General features: G+C 31.5%; 2 protein-coding genes across 10 annotated transcripts; both read right to left on the bottom strand.

The window, feature by feature from the left end:
* Window positions 1-826: 826 nt before the first annotated feature.
* On the bottom strand, window positions 827-7,682 carry LOC131171824 (cuscuta receptor 1-like). The gene is made up of 8 exons (XM_058131809.1): window positions 7,102-7,682; window positions 6,692-6,850; window positions 6,432-6,572; window positions 6,173-6,313; window positions 5,908-6,054; window positions 5,137-5,283; window positions 4,915-4,989; window positions 827-3,230 (listed from the first exon to the last, which is right to left on the bottom strand). Exons 1-8 carry the CDS (start codon window positions 7,454-7,456, stop codon window positions 1,186-1,188), a joined length of 3,210 nt encoding a protein of 1,069 aa, XP_057987792.1. The 5' UTR covers window positions 7,457-7,682; the 3' UTR covers window positions 827-1,185.
* A 3,090-nt stretch (window positions 7,683-10,772) lies between these two features.
* Window positions 10,773-20,806, bottom strand: LOC110649911 (cuscuta receptor 1). Of its 9 annotated transcripts, none has more exons than XM_058131813.1 (9): window positions 18,469-20,806; window positions 17,851-18,009; window positions 17,581-17,727; window positions 17,311-17,457; window positions 17,032-17,178; window positions 16,860-16,934; window positions 16,608-16,766; window positions 15,637-15,806; window positions 15,373-15,510 (listed from the first exon to the last, which is right to left on the bottom strand). In XM_058131813.1, the coding sequence occupies exons 1-8, from the start codon at window positions 18,713-18,715 to the stop codon at window positions 15,673-15,675; spliced, it is 1,215 nt and encodes a 404-aa protein (XP_057987796.1). In that variant the 5' UTR covers window positions 18,716-20,806; the 3' UTR covers window positions 15,373-15,510; window positions 15,637-15,672. The 9 variants fall into 9 exon arrangements, 7 of the variants coding, with proteins under 7 accessions (XP_057987793.1, XP_057987796.1, XP_057987794.1 ...); XM_058131811.1 differs by having other exon boundaries at window positions 18,361-20,806; XM_058131812.1 differs by lacking the exon at window positions 15,373-15,510 and adding an exon at window positions 16,164-16,238 and having other exon boundaries at window positions 15,671-15,806; window positions 18,361-20,806.
* Between the last annotated feature and the right edge of the window lie 1,789 nt (window positions 20,807-22,595).

Raw genomic sequence — 22,595 nt, forward strand, 5'->3', positions numbered from 1 at the left:
GATTGTCAATTAAATACCTAGTCCATGCTAATTACGAACCTTTCTTGGATCTGAAGAGAACTTTATTGAAAGCGTAGAGCAGAGCATCAGAATACAAAATATCCCCTAGCTAGCTAACAGAGCTTAAGCTAACCAATCCTCGAATTTTACAAAAAGAAACAGATATTTGCAAAAAGAAACAGATATGAAAAGAGTATAAAACTAGGAGATGATTGTCACATTAGCTTGAATGTAGACTAAGCTTGTAGATACAGACTTACACTTAAAGATTGATGCTATAGACAAGGAGAATTTGACATATGACTACTCTGTGATGGCAGGTGATCCTGCCATTGATGGATCTCTTTTCAGATTAAGGTTGAAAGCTGCCTGATGGAGGATCCATCTTCAAGCGCAGCAGCAAGAGTTACACTATTGATGGTGCTGAGGCGAATGAAGAGGAAATTAAGGCTGGACAAGAGAAGGCAATGGAAGCCTTTGTAGGAATATTCAGGCTATGATAGATTGAGGGCTCAAACGCCAACGCTCCAATAATAAAAATTTAAATTTTTAACACAATGTTTTATATTTAAATTGTGCTAAGATCGAAAATTTGAGATTATAGAAAATACAGTGCTATTCAAAATTTGATTTACTACAAAGAATTTTCCTGCGACATGAGAATTAATTTCAAGCAAATTATTATTTATAGCTGGGTGTATGGCCTCATCTCATACCCCCAACCACTCAAAAACTTCCACAAGCAAACATTTATTTTATTTTCATGATCAAATTTCATTTTATCATCAAATAATTAAGAATTTAAGTTTGAATATTGCAGAATGAGTTTAAAAAAAAAATTGCTAAATGTAATTTATCTTATTTTCATTTTTAGACAAATATTCAAACTTACAGTACTATAAATCTTGAGCAGGCTTGCAGAGTGACTACTTCTCATTCAAGAAATGAACAGCACACAAGAGTACATAGGAAGTTGCAAAGTCAACAAGCTATGTTTATAGCTCATCTAACTGACTGACAGAAACAAGTAATAAATGATGTTCTGCAATCAGCTTCAGCTCATTATTCTGCAACCTTCCCAGCTTACACAACTACAACACAAACTCAGCTGACTCATAGCAGACCCATGGTTTCTAAAGTACATAGCAGACCCATGGTTTCTAAAGCACATAGCAGACCCAGGCTTCAATAGCATTTAAACACAAAAGGAATATTGTCCACCAGAAAATAGTAGAAGTTGGTGAGGCTCAACTCTATCATATAGAACCATGCTCTTCGCCAATATGGATTTATGTACAAAACGACTGCTATGGTCAACAACACTATGGCATAAGAAATCAGAAAACTCACATGGAAAGCATCAATGTCCACAAAGCCACCATCCTTTTTATGATATTTTTTATCCTCCTCCGAAAATCTTGGCATTATTGATGAAGAAAAGCAACTTCTAGACAGTGGAGGTCCACAAAGGAAAGGGTTTCCCTCATAGCTACTATTCTCGAATGTCGCAAATTGTGCAACCATCTCAGGTGTCCTACCAGATAAATTGTTGTGCGCTACACTGAAGACAGCTAGAAAATATAGTTGAGTGAGTTGAGGGATTTTGCCATTCAAGTTGTTATAGGAAAGATCCAAGCTCTCAATTTGCTTTAGCTTTGAAAATGATTGTGGAATCAATCCCGTCAACTTGTTATGGGACAGGTTTAACAGCAGGATTTTGTCAAGATTTCCTATTTCAACAGGTATTTCACCTGTCAAATTGTTGCAGGACAGATCGAGTCCTAACATGAGCCTGAGAATCCCTCCTTGGAAATAACGCAATGCATTCTTTGTTGTAACCTCCAAAGGTTGAGTCATAGAATCTATAGGAGAAGGCATGTAAATTCTTTCGTGATCAGAATACCTACGAAGGCTTATGCAAGGGGGAACAGGACCAGAAAGATTATTATTAGAAAAATCAACCAAACTCAATTGGGTTAAGTTGCACAACTGAATTGGTATTTCACCTTCAAGTCTATTATAACCCAAAAGAAGATAGGTCAATTTTGAAAAATTGCCAATCCATTCTGGAATCCTTTTAGTGAAATGGTTGTGACTAAGATCCAATATTGTTAATTTAGAACAACCATAAAATGCATTGGTCAATGGTCCTTGTAGCCAATTTTTTGATAGATAAACTTCCTTGATCATTGGAGGGACAAAGCTAGATGGCAGGTTTCCAAAGAAATTGTTCTCTGACAGATCCAAGATTCGGAGAGTAGTCATATTCGTTATCCAACCAGGGATGCTACTAGAGAGTCGATTATCACTCACGTCCAACATTTCCAACATTGTGCAATTAGTTATGCTATATGGGATACTTCCAGTGAATTGATTGCCATCCAACAATAATCGAATCAATTCTTTGCAATTAGCTTGTTTTGGGAATATTTGGCCATGCAAACTATTGTCTGAAAGAATGAGCTCATATAACGAACTGCATCCAACAATCAACTCTTGGGGTATTATGCCTGACAAATGATTGTTGGACAAGTCTAATTCTGTCAGTTGACTCATTTTGCCAAATGATGAAGGAATGCCACCGGTGAGACCATTTCCAGACAAGTCTAGAGAATTTAAACTTGGAAAACATACTCTAATTTCTGTTGGAATAGAGCCATTGAAGTAGTTGTCAGAGATGTCTAAGTGTGAAAAATACACATGGGAATGAATTGGCAATTGGAGAGGCCCCGAAAGAGAACAGTTGTGCAAGTAAAGTGCGTATAATTTTGTGTTGTTCCTGATCAACCAATGTGGAAACTCTCCCTTCATTTTAATATTTGACATATAAACATATTCTAATTTATGCTGATAGTAGAAGAACTTGGGAAACACTCCGCCATCTCCTTGACCTGACAAATATAGGGTCCGTAGTTGAAATTTTGGTGTCAGAGTAGGCACATCTATATCTGCATATATTTCATTCTCATAACAATCCAAGTGCTTGAGCTTTGAAAGGTTGAAGAATGGCAGAAGAGAGATTGGGATTTGGAACAGGTTGCTTGAAAGATGTAATGTGTGCATAGATGTGAGGGTCCCCAGGGGAGATAAGGAGATATTTCCAATGAAGTGGTTGAAAGATAGATCTAACAGTTGAAGGGATGTTAAATTTGCTAGACACAAAGGTAAAGTGCCACTGAGATCATTGTTGCTCATATCTAGCTTTTGAAGATGTTTTAACTCGCATAAACCTAAAATTATTTATATGAAAAGTGTTAGTATAAATCTAAAATGTGTCTATCAAATATCAATTTGTGAGGGTTAATTATGGTAAAAAAGACATTCTAAGCTTTGCTTTCAAATATATTTTCATTTTTAGAATTGTATAAACAAGCAATTTGAAATTTTTGAAAGACTAGTAAGGGTCTATGTTTATTTTTTATTTATTTTTTTTTATAAAATGATATACTAAACTTTATTAAAATGTCTTAAGTCCGCAAATAATATAAAAATTTTAAAAATTATTTTATTTATTGCATACTACTACATCAATATAATTATTAACATAAAAACAAATGTCTATTAAAATTGATATCATTTTGTCAAATATTCAAGTGAGTATAAAAAAAATTCATAAAATTCCTTTTTGTAATAAACCATGAGTGTGACAAAAAGAGGGTTAAAAGAACCTTACCTTTGGCTGCAGGTATGGTGCCGTTTAGTTGACAAAAGGACAATAATAAAATCTTAAGAGAGGGCATCTTTTCGATGTCTTTTAAGAAGTTGTTGTGGAGAGTAGACCATCTCAAATCCAAATGCTCCAAATTTTTGAAACTCGGCAAGCCTATTAAAAAATAATATTGCTGTTTTTATTAAAAAAATAATAATTCAATTATGTGTTTAATAACACAATTAAAGAATGAAAATTGATATTTTAATATAATGATAAAGGTGAGATTATTTAAAAATGGAAATCACACATAAACCTTAATATTATGAAAATATTATTAATCAAATATAGTCATTAAATAAATAAATACATAAATAAAAGAGCTTAACAGATAAATCTTCACATGTATATTGTATAGCTCAAATGAAGTTTTTTGAAGGCTATAAATGAGCTTTTTTTTTTTTTTTTTAAATCTTATCGAATTACCTTGACTAGGTAGGTCAGCATTGAGGTATTGCATAGATAAAAATTTAAGAGAAGGCAATGCTCTAAGGCTCTTAAAAGACTCTTCATCCAATGAGGAACCATCCAGGGACAACTCTTCCACGCTTGAAAAATTACCCATCTCTACTTAATGAAAAAAAAAAAAAAAGGTCAGAGCTCCAATGAAACTAGGCAAATTAATCACAAGTATTGCGGCATATATGCAAGCAATGACTAATGAGAATAACTTGAAGGAGTTTTGGGCATATCTCAAAAACCTACCTTGAGCAAATATTCTTCCTTTGAAGCTGTTAAACATTAGAGAAAGGGTCTTGAGAAATGGGTATGCCCCTAATAATTCTAGCTGAATGCTGCTATTGTCATCAAGGAAAAGAGAGCTCAAATTCCTAATGATTTTGACATCTGCAAGTGAATGAACAAAATATAGTATTCAGACATGTGTTTTTATATCTTCGATCATGCTCAATGCCATTATAACAATTGGCAAGCCAATGTGATCTTTCGGCATCTTAGCAAAGGAGGGTTGTATTTTATTGTTCATATTAGCCTACGGGGCTTAAGGCTAGTCTATATATACACACACACTTACTTGTAACAAATTGCTTCACTAGTGAATACAATTATGTTTTGTGATATAATAGAGAAAATATGTAATATTTAATTTATGGAATTGGAATCTATATTGAAAATACAATAAAAACCAACAACCAGGACCACCCAACTATTAATGCATGAATCAAACTTTGTTTTAACTGGCATACCTCTTGAGTCCACAACTTTGGTAATTTCATTTCTTCGTAGGCTCAGTACCTTTAAGTTGCCCAAAGCATCCAATTCTAGATATAAGAAGAAGAAGTAAAACAAATCCTATATAATTAGCATGTTCATCTAATAATTGTGGAATGTTATTGAGTTTGTAAGAGAACTAGAAATAATATTTTATAAATAAATATATAGAAAGAAAAAGAGAAAGTGAAACTCACTTTGAATATCAAATGTTCCTCTCAATCCACATTCATCCAGATGTAATTCTTTTAAAGATGAAAGATCACCAATGGATGATAGGGTACTATTGCCGAAGTCATTAAGACTTAAATCAAGAAATTCCAAATTGCTAAGTTTTGATAGTCCTTCAATTGTGCACCAAAGCAGTTCTAGTTAGTGACTTTACATGTAATTTTCTTTTTTTTTTTTTAAAATAAAAAAGAAAATTACATATATATATATATATATATATTATACTTTTAAATTTTTTTTATATATATTATTTATTTATTTATTTATTTATAATATTAAATTTTTATTATTGTAAAATAAATATTTTCTTAAATAATTATTCAATTTTAGTCAAAGAATGTTATAGTATAGCTTTGTTTATAAAAAAAAAAAAGAAGGTCGTTATTTTTAACGGTTGAAAAAGAGTAATTTTATTATGATGGAAAACTTAAAAGTTATCTCTTAAAAGGTTTAATTAAATTTTGAGAAAATGAAAAATTTTCAACTCTTAATTTGGAAAATTGGCGCAAATGAACATAATACTTTATTTTTCAATTTTCTTAAAAAGTTCTTTTTGCAAATTACACTAATTTTTCACAAGTGAATAACTCAAGAATCTGCAAATTTTCAAGTCTCTATAGTCCTCCACAAGCAAAATAAAAAAAAATGGTTAAAATTTGTGCTTGAATAAGATTGAAAAATAAATAAAAGGAGACCTTGAAAAATTATAATATAAAAATATCACAATTTGAGCTAACCTTCAAAATCAGTTATATTTTCCAATCTGTTGTTGATCAATGTTAAAGATTTTAAAGATGAAAATACACTTAGAAGTGGTATGATGCTCTTGTTGAAGTTGTTGTATGACAAATCAAGAAGCTCCAAATTTTCAAGTCCTGATAGTCCTTCACAAGTCATAAAAGAGTATCAGTCAAAGTTTTACTTGAAAATTGAAAATAAATAAATAAGTAAAAAGAAAATCCTGATCAATTATAATAAAAAGATATCACAATTAGAGCTAACCTTGAATACCACTTTCCAATCTATTGCTGGCTAAATTTAATGATTTTAAAGATGGAAAGATGCGTAAAAATGATATGATGCTATCACTGAAGTTGTTGGATGACAAATCAAGAAACTCCAAATTTTCAAGTCCTGATAGTCCTTCACAAGTCATAAAAGAGTATGAATCAAAGTTTTACTTGAAAATTGAAAATAAATAAATAAGTAAAAGGAAAATTCTGATCAATTATAATAAAAATATATCACAATTAGAGCTAACCTTGAATACCACTTTTCAATCTATTGCCGGCTAAATTTAATGATTTTAAAGATGGAAAGATGCGTAAAAATGGTATGATGCTATCACTGAAATTGTTGAATGACAAATCAAGAAGCTCCAAATTTTGAAGACTTGATAGTCCTTCAAAAGTCACAAAAGAGTGTTAGTCAAGTTTGTGCTTGAAAATTGAAAAATAAGTACATAAATAAATGGAAAATCCTCAAAAATTAGAATAAGGAAACATTTTAAGTTGAGCTAACCTTGAATATCCGTTACACTTTTCAATCTAGTGTCGCCCAAATTCAATGATTTTAAAGATGAAAGATGGCCAATAGATGATACAATGCTCTTGTTGTTGAACAAGTTACCTTCTAAATCAAGAAACTCCAACTTGCTGAGCCTTTCTAATCTTTCAAAATCTGCATCATAAGAGGTAGGTATCTAGTTAGATTTATTTATTATTTATTATTTTCGAGTTGTTAAAAAAAAAAAGTTAATTATGTTTCAATCATAAAACTATGAAAATATCTAAATAATAGTTTCAAACTACTTTTTGTTGTTAGCAGCTTTTATCAAATATTAGAAAAAAAAAACTTAAAATATTATGAAACAAAAGGTGTATTAGTTATTGCATAATTATACGATAATGCAAGACAAATTAATATTCTACCTTCATTCTCAACACAATCAATAATATGATTGTTTCGTAAGCTAAGACTCGTCAATTCTTGAAAAGGAAGAAACAAAGAGGCATTGAAGCACCATTCAACGGCCAAATAATCGCCCTGAATACTGAGTTTGGAAACTCGTCCAGTGGTGGAGCTGCAGTGAATATTTTTCCATTTACAACAGTCATCAGTATGTAATCCCCAAGAGAAGAGTGATTTGTGTTCAGGATGATTGAAAGAAGCCTTGAGTTGCAAAAGAGCATTTCTCTCATAATCCAAACAACCATCACAGCTCCACCATCCCTCTAATAATGAAGCTATTACTAAAGCAACCAACAGCTGCTTAATTAGCCTCATTTCAGTACTTGTATGCGAAATATAAACAATTATTTCTCTTCAATTACGCAATGAAGCAACAGCCTAGCATCTTTGGGCTTTTATAGACCCATGTTGTGTAATAATTTCAGTTGAGCTTCCTTGCTTCATCAACTAGTTTTTCTTTTCTTTTTTCACCCAGTCAAGTCTCCTCCCTTCTTCTCCTTTATATGGGCTTTTGAGTAAAATAGCATAAGAAGATTGGCAAGTCTCTGGAATTTATTTGCTTTTATCCACAACGCTTTTTCTGGTCTTTTTTATACGGCAAAAATAAAAAGACAAATGTGGAAAAAAAAATTATCACCAACGTCACGCAATTATAATGAATCAAATTTAATTTAATATAATATATTTTTTCAAAATCTACAATTATTTTAATTGAAACCGTGTTTGAGGTTTGATATTATAATAGAAAGGTTAAAAATGTATTTTTAGAAAATATTATTTTAATGCTGTTAAAAAAATGGTTTAATTATTTTAGAATTGTATAATTAAAATATATTGAATTTAATTAATTTCAAACCAATATATATATATATATATATATATATATATATATATATATATATATATATATATATATATATATATATAATGAATTGTTGTTCCAAATAATATTTTAAAAGCCATATTAAATAAATTTTTATGCATTTGATACTTGTTGAACATATTTTCACTCGCCAAAATTTTTTAAAATTATTTAATTTTGACAAATGTCTTATTTATTTTTATTTTTATTATTTTTTATAATATTAACTATTTCTCTTGAATTAACTAATGAATGCAACATCCTAACACTTTAAGCTTTTTATAGACTCAGGTTGTGTAATAATTTGAGTTGAGCTTCCTAGCTTGATCAACTACTTGGCAAATGTTGCACCACTCATCATGTCTTGAACTGCTTGCTTTAATAGAGTCAAGTCTTGTGTGGCCTGCTCAGAAACAATTTTTCTTGCATTTTTTATACGGCAAAATAAAGGAATTTGTTTGCTTTGTCTGAGTCAAGTCTCTAGTGGAAGTGTGAATCTAATGGCTACACTTTTTCTTGCCTTCTTTATAAGGCAGAATAAATGACTTCTTGTTCATTGAAAATAATGCCATTTTGATTATGAATCTAAGATAATAGGATTGAACTATTGGGCTAATAGCTCGATGGTTGTGCACTTGCTTGTGAGTTTGAAATCAATTGGTTCAATTCAGAATTAAACAAAAATAACCAATTAATTAAAATGAAAAAAATATAAAAATTGAAACATGCCGAGGTAATAAAAGGAATTGAACCGAATCAATTCTATTATTTCAACTTAATTTTTTGATTTTGACCTTCTCTTTTCACTTCCCTACATTTGCCTCACTTTCTTGGATAACTTTCCTATCAATATTTTCTTTCTATATATATATATATATATATATATATATATATTCCTTTTAATTGTTGTATTCTTTTATCATTCTCCAATTATTTTTCTTTCCTGTCATCCAAATGTAATGGTTATTTTCTTCTATTCCAAATATGATTATTTTGTGATTACTTTATTAATATATAATTTTTGAATAGTTTGTTATATTAAAATATATTTTAATTAATAAAAATAAATTTTTAGTATAAAGTTTCAACTAAAAATGAATATAAAATATATTTTATATAAAAAAAAACTAAATATACAATTTAAATTAAAAGACTATTTTGTTAATTAAATAAAATTTTAAAGACTATTTTATTAATTAAATAAAACTTTATAGACTATATTATAATTTATCGTTAACTTTTTAAAATCCAATTTAATACTTTAATTACAACTGTGATAGCTAATTATGATTCAGCTATGATACATACAAAATAAAATTTTGTCTATAATTATGAATACTCTAAAACTTTTAAGTTTTTTTTTTAATTTTAGATTTTTTTTATAAGATATATCTTTCATATATATAATCCTATTTCCTTTCGTTGAGCTGCCTACCTTCATCAACCACTTTTTTTTTTTCTTTTTATTAGCTAAAAATATTATCATAATGATAAAAAGAAACCAAAGGTGCAACGACCACCAGCTTTTCATCAACTGTTGTACCACCCGTCATATGTTAAAACTAGCATAATATCTACACTATTTATGAATAATTTATAATTTTTATTTTTTAATTTAATTTTTAATTATATTTTAAATAAGATAAATTGTTATTATTATTAATATTGATTATGATAATCACATTATATAATCAACAGTAAAAATGTAATTATTATACATATAACAATTACACTAGATAATTATTTTGAAAACTGGGCCATATTATTCTATTGAAATAATTTTATTTCACCAAGTCAAGTCTCCTCTCTCTTTCCCACTCTCTTCCCTTCTTCTCCTTTATATGATCTTTTGAGTAAAATAGCATAAGAAGATTGTCAAGTCTTTGGAATTTATTTGCTCTAATCCACAACACTTTTTGTAGCCATTTTAATACGGCAAAATAAAAAGACAAATGTTCCACCTCTCATCACACGTTTAAAATGGAGAAAATTATTGAGTGCAACCATTGTATGCACAATGGTATAGTTCTAACCATTGATCATGATGGGTCACTTTATAATCAACGGATAAAATGCATTTATTGACTATTATAGGGGCTTTTGAGTAAAATAGCATAGGAAGATTGGCAAGTCTTTGGAATTGGTTTGCTTTATAACAGAGTCAAGTCTCCCGTGGAAGGGTGAAGCTGATATGGACTGCCCAGCATCAGTTTTTCTTGCATTTTTAACACGGCAAAATAAAAAAATTTGTTTACTTTAACTAAGTCAAGTCTTGTGTGGAAGTGTGAATCTGATATGGATTACCAACAACACTTTTTCTTACCCTTCTTATAAGGCAGAATAAAAGACTTTGTTGTTTGTGGAAAATGATGCCATTTTGATTATGAATCTAAGATAACAGGATTCAATCACTGGACAAATAGCTCCATAGTTGAGCACTTGCCTCTTAATATAAGAGGTTTTGAGTTTATGTAATCTCTAACAACTCTATTTATTTTAAATATTTTCAATGCATAAAAATAATCATGAGGAGCAAAATCATATAACATATATTACGAATTTACTATTGAAATAAGCATGATATTGCAAGATATCCTATACATCAATTAAATATGAATTTTTATTTAATATTGTGTCATCACAATTCTAGAGATTGAGTTTATTATGAATTATATATATATATATATATATATAGAAATTCAGCAGAAAGATTAAAAAATAATAAAAAAAAAGATGAAGAAGGAAGAAGATTAGAAGAACCAGAGAGCCTTGAGCAAGAAGAGAGTTATTATTCAATCATAGATAGCATATTACAGAAGGTTCAATCCCTTGCATAAAGATTACAATCAGCTCTTCTCTCTAACTGTTTAACAGCTCAACAACTGCTCTAACAGCTTAACAACTACACTAATCAATATATTTATCCCCAAAAAAAAAAAGAAAAAAATCCACCACCAATCAACATTAGACTGAAACAAGCTCTCAATGGAATCTCTGCTAGTTGAACTGAACTCTGCAATCAGCTCCAGCTCATTATTCTGCAACCATCCTAGCTTACTCAAACTAGGACATAAACTCAGCTCACTCATCATGGTTGAATGCTTTTAAAGTACATAGCAGACCCAGACTTCAATAGCATCTAAACCAAAAAGGAATATTGTCTACCAGAAAATAGTAGAGGTTGGTGAGGCTCAACTCTATCATATAGAACCATGCTCTTCGCCAATATGGATTTATGTACAAAATGGCAGCCATGGTCAACAACACTAAGGCATAAGAAATCAGAAAACTCACATAGAAAGCATCCATGTCCATAAAGCCACCATCTCTTTTATGATCTTTTTTATCTTCCTCTGAAACTCTTGGCATTATTGATGAAGAAAAGCAACTTTTAGACAATGGAGGTCCGCAAAGGAAAGGGTTTCCCTCATAGCTACTATTGTCGAATGTAGCAAATTGTGCAACCATCTCAGGTGTCTTGCCAGATAAATTGTTGTGTGCTACACTGAAGACAGCTAGCCAATGTAGTTGAGTGAGTTGAGGGATTTTGCCATTCAATTTGTTGTAGGACAGATCCAAGCTCTCAATTTGCTTCAAGTTTGAAAATGATTGCGGAATCAATCCTGTCAAACTGTTATGGGACAGGTTTAACACCTGGATCATGCTAAGATTTCCTATTTCAGTAGGAATTTTACCTGTCAAATTGTTGCAGGACAGATCGAGCCCTGATATGTACTTGAGAATGCTTCCTTGGAAGTAATACGATATACTCTTTGTTGTAAACTCCAAAGGCTGTTTCATATAAGCTGGAGATGAAGCCATATACGGATTTGTGCCAACTTCTTCTTGCCTAACCTTATTGCTAGCAGCGGTTATGCAAGGGAGGACATGGCCAGAAAGATTATTATTAGAAAGATCAACCAAGCTTAATTGGCCTAAGTTGCACAACTGAATTGGTATTTCACCTACAAGATTGTTATAACCCAAAAGAAGATAGCTCAATTTTGGAAACTTGCCAAACCAATCTGGAATCCTTCTAGTGAAATAGTTGCGACTAAGATCCAATGTCATTAATTCAGAACAATTGTAAAATGCATTTGTCAGTGGTCCTTGTAGCCTATTATTTGATAAATAAACTTCTCTGATCTGTGGAGGGACAAAGTTAGATGGTAGGGTTCCAGAGAACTTGTTCTCTGATATATCCAAGACTCGAAGAAAAGTCATATTCCTTATCCAACCAGGAATGCTACCAAAGAGATGATTATCACTCACATCCAACATATTCAACAAGGTGCAGTTAAGTATGCTATATGGGATACTTCCAGTGAATTGATTGCCATCCAACAATAATCGATCCAATTCTTTGCAATTAGCCTGTTCTGGGAATATTTGGCCTTGCAAATTATTGTTTGAAAGAATGAGATTAAATAATGAAATACATCCAACAATCAAGTCTTGGGGTATTATGCCTGATAGTCGATTGTTGGACAAGTCTAATTTTATCAATTGGCTCATTTTCCCAAATGATGAAGGAATGTCACCAATGAGACCATTTCCAGACAAGTTTAGAAAATATAAATTTGGAAATTGTACTCCAATTTCTGTTGGAATAGGACTGTTGAAGCTGTTGTCAGAGATATCTAAGTGTGACAAATACACATGGGAATGCATTGGCAAGTGGAGGGGCCCTGAAAGAGAACAACTAGGCAAGTGAAGTGTGTATAATTTTGTGTTGTTTCCAATCAACCAATGTGGAAACTCTCCCTTCATTTTAATATCTGACAGATCAACATACTCTAACTTATGCTGATAATCGAGGAACTTGGGAAACACTCCACCATCTCCTTGACCTGACAAATCTAAGGTCTCTAATTGAAATTTTGGTGTCAAATTAGGAACATCTATATCTGCATATATCTCGTTCTCATGACAATCCAAGAACTTGAGCTTTGAATGGTTAAAGAACGGCAGTAGTGAGATTGGAATTTTGAATAGGTTTCTTGAAAGTTGTAATTTATGTAAGGATGTGAGAGTCCCCAGGGGAGATATGGAAATATTTCCAATGAAGTGATTGGAAGATATATCTAATTGTTGAAGGGATGTTAAATTTGCTAGACACGAAGGCAATGTGCCACGGAGATCATTGTTGCTCATATCTAACTTTAGAAGATGTTTTAACTCGCATAAACCTGAAATTATTTATTTGTGAAATGTATTAGTACAAATCTAATATATGTCTATCAAATGTCATTGTGTGAGTGGTTAATTCAAAAAAAAAAAAGTTTGTTTTCAAATATATTTTCAAAATTTTTGATAAAATGATACCCAGAACATTGCCCATTAATGTTTTAATTGAAAATATTTTAATATCGATAATTATGTTAACATGACAATGCAATCCAATGAGATAAAAATGTCTAAAATGACTTAAGTCTGCAAATAAAAAAAAATTAAATTGAACAATTTTTAGTATATATATATATATATATATACTCAACTCAACTCAACTAAGTCTTTATCCCAAAAATTTGGAGTCGGCTATACGGATTCGCTTTCTCCACTTTGAACGATTTTGGGTAATTGCAAACAGTCACATCAACACAACCTTACTAAATTCAGTCCATCATGAACACATAAATGTGGAACCCATGTATTTAATAGGTAAATTCCATCATACTTCTTATATTTTGGGTTGATGGTGGACTAGGTCTAGTAAAGAAAAATTCAAAAAATCAAAGCATTTATCTTAAAAGTACCTATCATTTTCTCAAATATTAAAGTGGGTATAAAAAAAAATCCATTTTCGTAATTAACCATGTTCGTGACAAAGAAGGATTAAAAGGATCTTACCTTTGGCAGCAGGTATGGTTCCACTTAGTTGACATCCCGACAATAATAAAATCTTAAGTGATGATATCTTTCCAATGTCTTTCAAGAAGTTGTTGTGGAGAGTGGAAAAACTCAAATCCAAATACACCAAATTTTTGAAATTCAGCAACCCTGTTAAAAAATAATATTACTCTTTGATTTTTTTTTATATTAAAAAATAATAAATCAATTGTGAGCTCAACAACACAATTAAAGCATGAAAATTAATTCATACCTTGACAATAAGAAAATAAAAATAAAAGTTTAACAGATGAACCTCATTATGTATGTTGAAGGGCTCAAAAATGGATTTTTCCTAACACCACAAATGAGGCAATCGACCAACTCATAAGATACCCCATGCTCAACTTGATAAAAGCTCATTGGATCTCATTCTTTATATTTAGCAAAGCCAAGTTTAGGCTTACAAAAAAGGTTACTTTACTAAATGAGTCCAGTCTGAAGAGTTAAGAGGGCGTTTGACCTAATTTATGAAAATCAACTTTTAAACATTATATGCTTATAAGTTAATTTGAACTTATAAATATTTAAAATTTTGAGCAGTTATATATTTATTTAAAGTGTTTATAAATGACTGATAAATAATTAATGTGTTTGATAAAAAATAACTTATAAGTATATTTATCTTTAAAATAACAAAAAAAAATATTAATAAGATTTATGATGAAATTCTAAAAATTAAATGAAGATTATATAATAAAATACTTAGTCAAACTAATTTATAAGTACAGAGTATATAAGCATCAAAATAAAAGGTTGGGTCTCCCAGCTTATTATTATTTTTATTTTAACTTATAAACTCAATTTATAAACCAAAAAATTATTATAAACAAACATATCAATCTAATTTTTAGAGCTTATAAGTTAAGACAAACACGATCTAAGTAAAATTAAATCATTTAATTTGTTGAGGTGGCAAATAGATTGGACAGATTTGAATTTGGATTATTGTCGAGCAGGTTCAAATTTGGCCATTTCAAAGTTACACATTGATATAGATTGCCCACTGGTCAACATAGAAAAAAAGGGCTCATTTTTTTGCCAATTCAGATAAAAATATTAATTTTATCAAAAAAATATTTTTTTAATCAATTTAATAAATGGGTGGACTCAAATATAATTTTATTAATAAATAATTTAAAATTTTTTAGTATATATACATATATACACACATGTATACTTATTTAAAATTTTTTGTTATAAATTATATATGAAAAATACTTTTTTCTTAATTTTAATGATATATTTTAAATTTTAAATTATTTGTTTATCATAAAAATATTATTAAAATAATAATTATTGCTAATAAATGAGTAATTAAGTTTCAAATGGTCAAATCCACTGATCAATTAATTTTCAGCTCTAATTATTCCTATAAGAAAAGAAAACAAAGCTCAATTATACTCAAAACAAAGAAAATACTGATGCTTTAATTTGTTTTCCTCTTTTTCAAAAAAAAAAAATCTTATTGATTTACCTTGAGTAGGTAGGGTAGCATTGAGGGCTTTCATAGACAAAAATTGAAGGAAAGGCAATACTCCAAAGCTCTTAAAAGACTCTTCATCAAGTGAGGAATGATCCAGAAACAACTCTTCCACGCTTGTCAAATTACGCAGCTCTACTTAAAAGAAAAAAAAAAGTGCAGAATTTCAGTGAAACTAGGCAAATTAATCACAATTATTGTAGCATATATGAAAGTAAAGATTAATGAGAATAACTTGAAGCTATTATCTCAAAAACCTGCCTTGAGCAAATATTGCTCCTTTGAAGCTATTATCTGTTAGAGAAAGGGTCTTGAGAAATGGATATGCTCCCAGTAATTCCAGCTGAATGCTGCTTCTTCCATGGGTCTTAATGTTATCAAGGAAAAGTTATCAAGGAAAAGAGCACTCAAATTCCTGACGAGTCTCATATCTGCAAGTGTATGAACAAATTGCTTTGATCATGCTTAATGCAATTGTATCAATTGGGAAGATTTTATTGTTCATATTAGATTAGGGCGTAATGCTATATTCCCACTCATTTGCAACAAATTGCTTTTATTATTGAATACAATTATGTTTCGTTTAAAATAAATAAATAAATAAAGGCTTCACTTGTTTTATGTGATATATTAGAGCAAAAATATATAATATTTGTTTTATGGAATTGGAACACATGAAATAATTGAAAACTGAAACATAAAGGAGAAAAACCAGTAACCAATGCTATGAAATAATTGTTCTATTTGTATAGTACCGCATGAATCAAACTTTGGTTTAAATGGCATACCTCTTCAGGCCACAACTTTAGTAATTTGATTTCCTCCTAGGCTTAGTACCTCTAAGTTGCCCAAAGCATCCAATTCTAGATATAAGAAGTAAAACAAATAATCCAATTCTGGTTAAAAGATGCTGAAATTATAAGACCATATAAAGCATGTTCCAGTTCATCTAATTAATAATATAGCAGTGGATCTCACATGTTGTGGAATGTTTGTAAGAGTACCAGAGCATATCCATTAATCGGGTCTAGGTAAGAAAAATTCATCCTATGAAAAATTTTTGCTTAGACCTGATTCACTATAGACCCAAGACATAATCATGTAGGACCCATGTATTTAATAGGTGAGCACCATCATACATTTTGTGTGTTGAGTCCACAGCGAATTGAGTCTAGGCTATATACACACGCGCGTGCGTGTTTGTGTGTGTGTGACAATGTCACATATCTGACCTTCCATATTTATTAATCCTTCTAAGAGATTGTATTCCATATTCAAAAACTTGAGAGATGAAAGTCTCCTAAGAGATGATAGACTATTGTTATCCAGGCGATTATAGCTCAAATCAAGATATTCCAAATTGCTCAGCTTCTGTAACTCTTTACCACCACCTATAGAAACATTATTTCTAGCTAGTTATATGATTTTCAACATATATATTTATTTGAAACAAATAAAATAATAGAATTAAGTTCAAGTTATACCTTGGAATGATTTAAGGGATTCAATTTCATTGCCAGCTAAATTCAAGAACTTTAAGCTTGTTCCATTACTTAATTCTGCCCAAGGGAAATATAATTCACTGGGAATGCATGAACATCCTTTGTTTGAGATAACAGTTAAAGAAAATGAACAGAAACAGAAATTGAAACTCACTTTGAATATCGATTAGTCCTTTCAATCCACGTTGATACAGAAATAATTTTTTTAAATATGGAAGATCAACAAAGGATGATAGGAAACCATTGCCGACGTTGTCAAAACTTATATCAAGAAATTCCAAATTTCCAAGTTTCGATACTCCTTGACATTGTGCACCAAAGGAAGTTCTAGTTAGTGGCTTTATAGTCAGTGAAATATATGCTTTATGAAAAGATCATGAACCACATTTGATTTTCTAAATGGTGTGAAAAAAATAAAGAAAGTCTATCTTACTTTTAATATCAATCGTTCCTGTGAGTATATTGTCCCATAGATATAATGATCTTAAAGATGATAAGTCACTAAAAAATGGTGTGATACTACTGTTGAAGTTGTTGTGTGACAAATCAAGAAACTCCAATTTTTCAAGTTTTGATAGCCCTTCAAAAGTCATAAAACAGTATTAGTCAAGTTTGTGCTTGAAAATTGAAAAATAAATAAATAAATCAATGAAAGCAAAACCCTGATAAATTATAATAAAATGATATCACAATTTGAGCTAACCTTGAAAATTAGTTACACTTTCCAATCTGTTGTAGGCTAAATTTAATGATTTTAAAGATGGAAAGACACTTAAAGATGGTATGATACTATCGTTGAAGTTGTTGTATGACAAATCAAGAAACTCCAAATTTTCGAGTCTTGATAGTCCTTCGAAAGTCATAAAAGAGTATCAGTCAAAGTTTATGCTTGAAAATTGAAAAATAAATAAATCAATAAATAAAAGGAAAATTTTCAAAACTAGAATAAGAAGATATAACAAGTTGAACTAACCTTGAATATCAGTTACACTTTCCAATCCGATGTAGGCTAAACTTAATGATTTTAAAGATGAAAGATGGCCAATAGATGATAATATGCTCATGTTGTTGAACCAGCTTCTATCTAAATCAAGAAACTCCAACTTGTTGAGACTTTCTAATCTTTCAAAACCTGCATTTTAAGAGGATCGTAGGTATATATTATTCTTAGAGTTGTTAAAAAAATAAAAAGAAAAACTTTCTTCAACATGTTGATCAAGGTTAGTACAATTTAAAAAATAAATAAATAAAATTGACATATTTTAAATCATAAAAACTCCACATATCTTAATAAATAGTTTCACTCTTTTTTTTTAACGATAACTAAAATTACAGAGTGTTATTTGCGGCTTTTATCAAATATTAGGAAAAAAAATACTTAAAATATTATGAAAAAGATAATAAAAGAAGACAAATATTCTATCTGCTTAAAAATAAAAAATAACGAGAGAGAGAGAGAGAGAGAGAGAGAGAGATATTCGACCTTCATTCTCAACACAATCAATAAAACTGTGTAGTAAGCTAAGACTCGTCAATTCTTGGAAGGGAAGAAACAAAGAGGCATTGAAGTACCAATCTGTTAAATACCAACCATTGCTCCAAATAGTGAGTTGGGAAACTCGTCCTGTGGTGGAGTTGCAGTGATTGTTTTCCCATTTACAACAGTCATCAGTATATATACCCCAAGAAGAGAGTGATATTTCAAGAGGATTATTGAAAGAAGCCTTGAGTTGTAAAAGAGCATTTCTCTCATCATCCAAACAACCATCACAGCTCCACCATCCCTCTAATAATGAAGCTATTACTAAAGCAACCAACAGCTGCTTAATTACCCTCATTTCAGTATTTTTACGCAGATATTTCTCTTGATCAACTACTTGGCAAATGTTCCACCACTCATCATATGTTTAAAATGGAGAAAATTATTGAGTGCAACCATTGTATGCACAATGGTATTATTCTAACCATTGATCATGATGGGTCACTTTATAGTCAATGGATAAAGTGCATTTGTTGACTATTATATGGGCTTTTGAGTAAAATAGCATAGGAAGATTGGCAAGTCTTTGGAATTTGTTTGCTTTATAACCGAGTCAAGTCTCCTGTGGAAGGGTGAAGCTGATATGGACTGCCCAGCATCACTTTTTCTTGCATTTTTAACACGGCAAAATAAAAGAATTTGTTTGCTTTAACTAAGTCAAGTCTTGTGTGGAAGTGTGAATCTGATATGGACTGCCAACAACACTTTCTCTTGCCATTTTTTTAAGGCAGAATAAAAGACTTTGTTGTTTGTGGAAAATGATGTCATTTTGATTATGAATCTAAGATAATAGGATGAACTATTTGGCTAACAGCTGGATGGTTGAGCACTTTCCTCTCTAAGGAATCTCAGCTAATTGAACTGAACTCTTGCAGGGCACAATTTCACTTCATCATGCATTTGATCCTACTCAAATACCCAGTTGAATCTCCACTGAACATTTGTTTCATCTGCACTTAATCTTCTCATTATCGATCAGTTTCTTTTTCTCTTCTTCACTGAACACAGATAATCCAAAATCAGTGGCCTTCAACATGGCTCCCTCATCCTTGCTAGCCAGCAAGAAATTCTATGGCTTGAGATCACGGTACATCACATTTTTAAAAAATCCACCTTCATCAACAGGCATTGAGCTTCTCTTCTTCTGCAGACTGTCAACAGAATCCATCATAACCTCATCCAAATCATTCCTTTTAATTAAACCGTCATTATTCATGGAATTTAGCAATGAACCACTGGTCCTTTCTTGACATTCATCATTCCTATTGTAATCCCCCTGAAAGTCCTCATTCATTACCGCCATTTCAGGTTCATTACTCTTCTGTGTCTCCTCTACACACACTGAAGACACTTCATTATCTTTCTCTTGAACAAGCTCCACATTTCCATTTATTTTCCCTCTCGCAAGGTTTTGAGAGAACTAATTCGATCAAGCCAACCTTTGCCTCCTCATCTCCACTTCCCAATTCCCTCAAATCCTTCACTTTTCAACATTCCTGGCCTCCTTTGATTCTGTATTTTCAGCAGACTCCTCTTCTAACTGCATACTATCAACTGAATCCAGTGTCATAACATCAAAAAGACAAGATTCACAAGTTTCAGCAGCTATAAATTGAGATTCAGACTTAAGTTTGACTGGATCCGAAATCACAGCATTCACTTTTTCTGCAATCTCTAGATGCTCATCTTCTTTTTCACAAGTTTCAACAGCTACAAATTGTGATTCATTTGATTTTCTAGCTCACTTGCACCCTGAATTTGCACAAACTCCTGTTGATCTTCTTCTTCATTAATGATGGTCACAAATAATGGGGCCTTAGAATGATTGTGGCTCACTGAATAAGTTTCTTCAGACTACAAACAGAAACCCTTGCATCTTCTATCATTCAATTCCAACAATGTTCTTGTGATTTCAAAAGGAAAATGGTCCATGGTTCTTGTTGCAGACGAGAAATGGAACAACAGGGAAAGATGAAAGAAAATGGAACTAAGGAAAGGTTCAAGAAAAGAAAGTTGAAAAAAAGAATTGACTCAAGAAATTCCAGAGAGAACAAGAAAGAGTAGAACAAGAAATTCAATAAATTTAGAGATGGAAAAGAGAGAGAAATTTCAGGGAAAGAAACCTAATTCGATTCTTGAGAGCAACTTTCAATCCATGGCCAAGAATAAACCAGCTCTGATACCATTGTTGCGAATCTCATAGAAATGAAGAAAGGAAGACAGAGAGAGACTCAGAGAAGAAAGAAAGAGAATCTCAGAGGGAAAAAGAAGAGTCTTAAGTCTGTAATTCTATTCATAACCCTCATTCTACAAACTCTGCTCCTTATATCAAGAAGCTTTACAAGTTTAACAACTAATCTTTACAAACTAACAACTTGTAACTGCTCTTATCAATTATCAATACATGCCACATATACAGCTTATTCACTAAGTGATCCTAACACCCATCCACCATTGCACGTTGCCACATATACATTTGCATCAGCTTTGTATCAATACCACCCCCCATCATAGTTGCTTATCCTCAAGAAAGAAATCTGGAAATTGCAGGTGAAGGTCATTAGAAAATAACTGAACAGCAGCAGCATCATGCTGACATTCCGCCTTACAACAACCCAAAATTGCTTGAAGAAAAGCACAAACAAGACCATAGTTGCCTTAGCCTGGCCCCATAAATGCTTGACTTGCAAGCTGCAGCTGTTACATTTATTCTTCTTTTGTTTCCACCAACTTTACCAAAGCACAAACTTCTCAATTGACAAAGAATTGAATTCAGTGGCAGTCTTACAAACACCTGCTGAGCATCCTTTCTCCACCCATTTAACTTCATTTTAATTCTCTGTTTTCTCCATTTTTTGTATTCATTTTGTTTTAAGAGTATAACAGCATCCTTGGCAATTTCCCTAGCCCTCCACTCATCAGCTTCATAATGATCTTGATCAAATTGTTCATTCTCCATTGCCCACATTTCGGCAACACGTTTTCTTTCTCTTCCTCCAAAGTTTGTTTCGCTCAGACTCTAGCATTTCATCAGACAATCTAATTGCAGCTAATTTTTCCTTCCAAGGGCCATCAATTTTATTCTTTGCTTTATTGTCTAACACAATGCCGTGACAACTGCATGTAAGGTTGCTCTTAAAGATCAATCGAGCTTGCATTAGTTCCTCCATGTCATTGCACAATTCCAGCAACCCTTGTTTCACCAGACTATGAAATACTCTTATATTTGGAAGAAAAGTCTGAAATGATCAATTATCAATATCAGATATACTTCTTGCAAAGCAGAGACAGTTATAGTCAATCATAGCATGCATATTAAAGAAGGTTCAATCCCTTGTATAGAGAGAACAATCAGCTCTGCTCTGTCTCTCTTACTGTTTAACAGCTCTATAACTGCCCTAACAGCTCTATGACTGCTCTAACAGCTTAACAATTACACCGATAAACATTAGACTAGTATCAATATATTTGAAATAAATATAGATAGAATTATCACTGACGTTTTAAGCGAAAAAATCATAACATATGATCATGGCATGGCCAAGTTAAGGATGAATGAGAGTAACCAACGTGGCCGCGGCCAAGTCCAGTCAAGAACTAGATCGTGTAGCCACAGTAATATGATATGATCAAGTCAAGGTTCTCAAAATCATGAACACTTGTAGAGTCACAAATGCTATTAATGGTATCAACAGGACCATAGACTAATGATGTTACTTTGATCTACATAATCTAACATTAACTCCAATTTTAACTATTTTTTGCCTCCAAACCTAGCAACCCAGATAGCTTAAAACTTGACATATAAATGAATCAAACACCAAACCCAGCAATCCAGACATTCCATAACAGAAACCCCAAAAACTAAAGATTGGTTTATTTATTGAGAGAGAGAGAGAGAGATGTACATTGAAGAAATTGAGGATTTGAAGAGAAAGAGAAAAATCTGTGTAGAAAGAGAGCTAAAGATATGTACGTGTGCGTCTTCAGAGAGAGAATGCGCAGGAGAACGGTCTCGGGCTTTGATGCCTCTGTTACTACCTGGTACGGTGGTACCTCTGTTAGAAAAATAGAGAAGGTGGGTAGCTATTAGTAATTTAGCCGAAATTTGAGCTCCAAAGGCCCAAGCCCAAGAACAGAGAATTTGATACCAGAAGCCGAACTGCCTCCTGCCGAAT

The sequence above is a fragment of the Hevea brasiliensis genome, chromosome 13 (genome assembly GCF_030052815.1).
Source record: "Hevea brasiliensis isolate MT/VB/25A 57/8 chromosome 13, ASM3005281v1, whole genome shotgun sequence".
NCBI classification, from domain to species: Eukaryota; Viridiplantae; Streptophyta; class Magnoliopsida; order Malpighiales; family Euphorbiaceae; genus Hevea; species Hevea brasiliensis.

Excerpts from the sequence above, each read along its gene's own strand:
- LOC131171824 (XM_058131809.1), bottom strand. The coding sequence starts at position 7,456 with ATGAGGCTAATTAAGCAGCTGTTGGTTGCTTTAGTAATAGCTTCATTA. Across the intron at positions 6,573-6,691 it reads AAGTGTAACGGATATTCAAG|GACTATCAAGTCTTCAAAAT; the intron begins GTTAGCTCAACT and ends TGACTTTTGAAG. Across the intron at positions 6,314-6,431 it reads ATTGAAAAGTGGTATTCAAG|GACTATCAGGACTTGAAAAT; the intron begins GTTAGCTCTAAT and ends TGACTTGTGAAG.
- LOC110649911 (XM_058131810.1), bottom strand. The coding sequence starts at position 15,403 with ATGAAAGCCCTCAATGCTACCCTACCTACTCAAG. Across the intron at positions 14,004-15,369 it reads TGCTACCCTACCTACTCAAG|GGTTGCTGAATTTCAAAAAT; the intron begins GTAAATCAATAA and ends ATTTTTTAACAG. Across the intron at positions 13,193-13,853 it reads AACCATACCTGCTGCCAAAG|GTTTATGCGAGTTAAAACAT; the intron begins GTAAGATCCTTT and ends AAATAATTTCAG.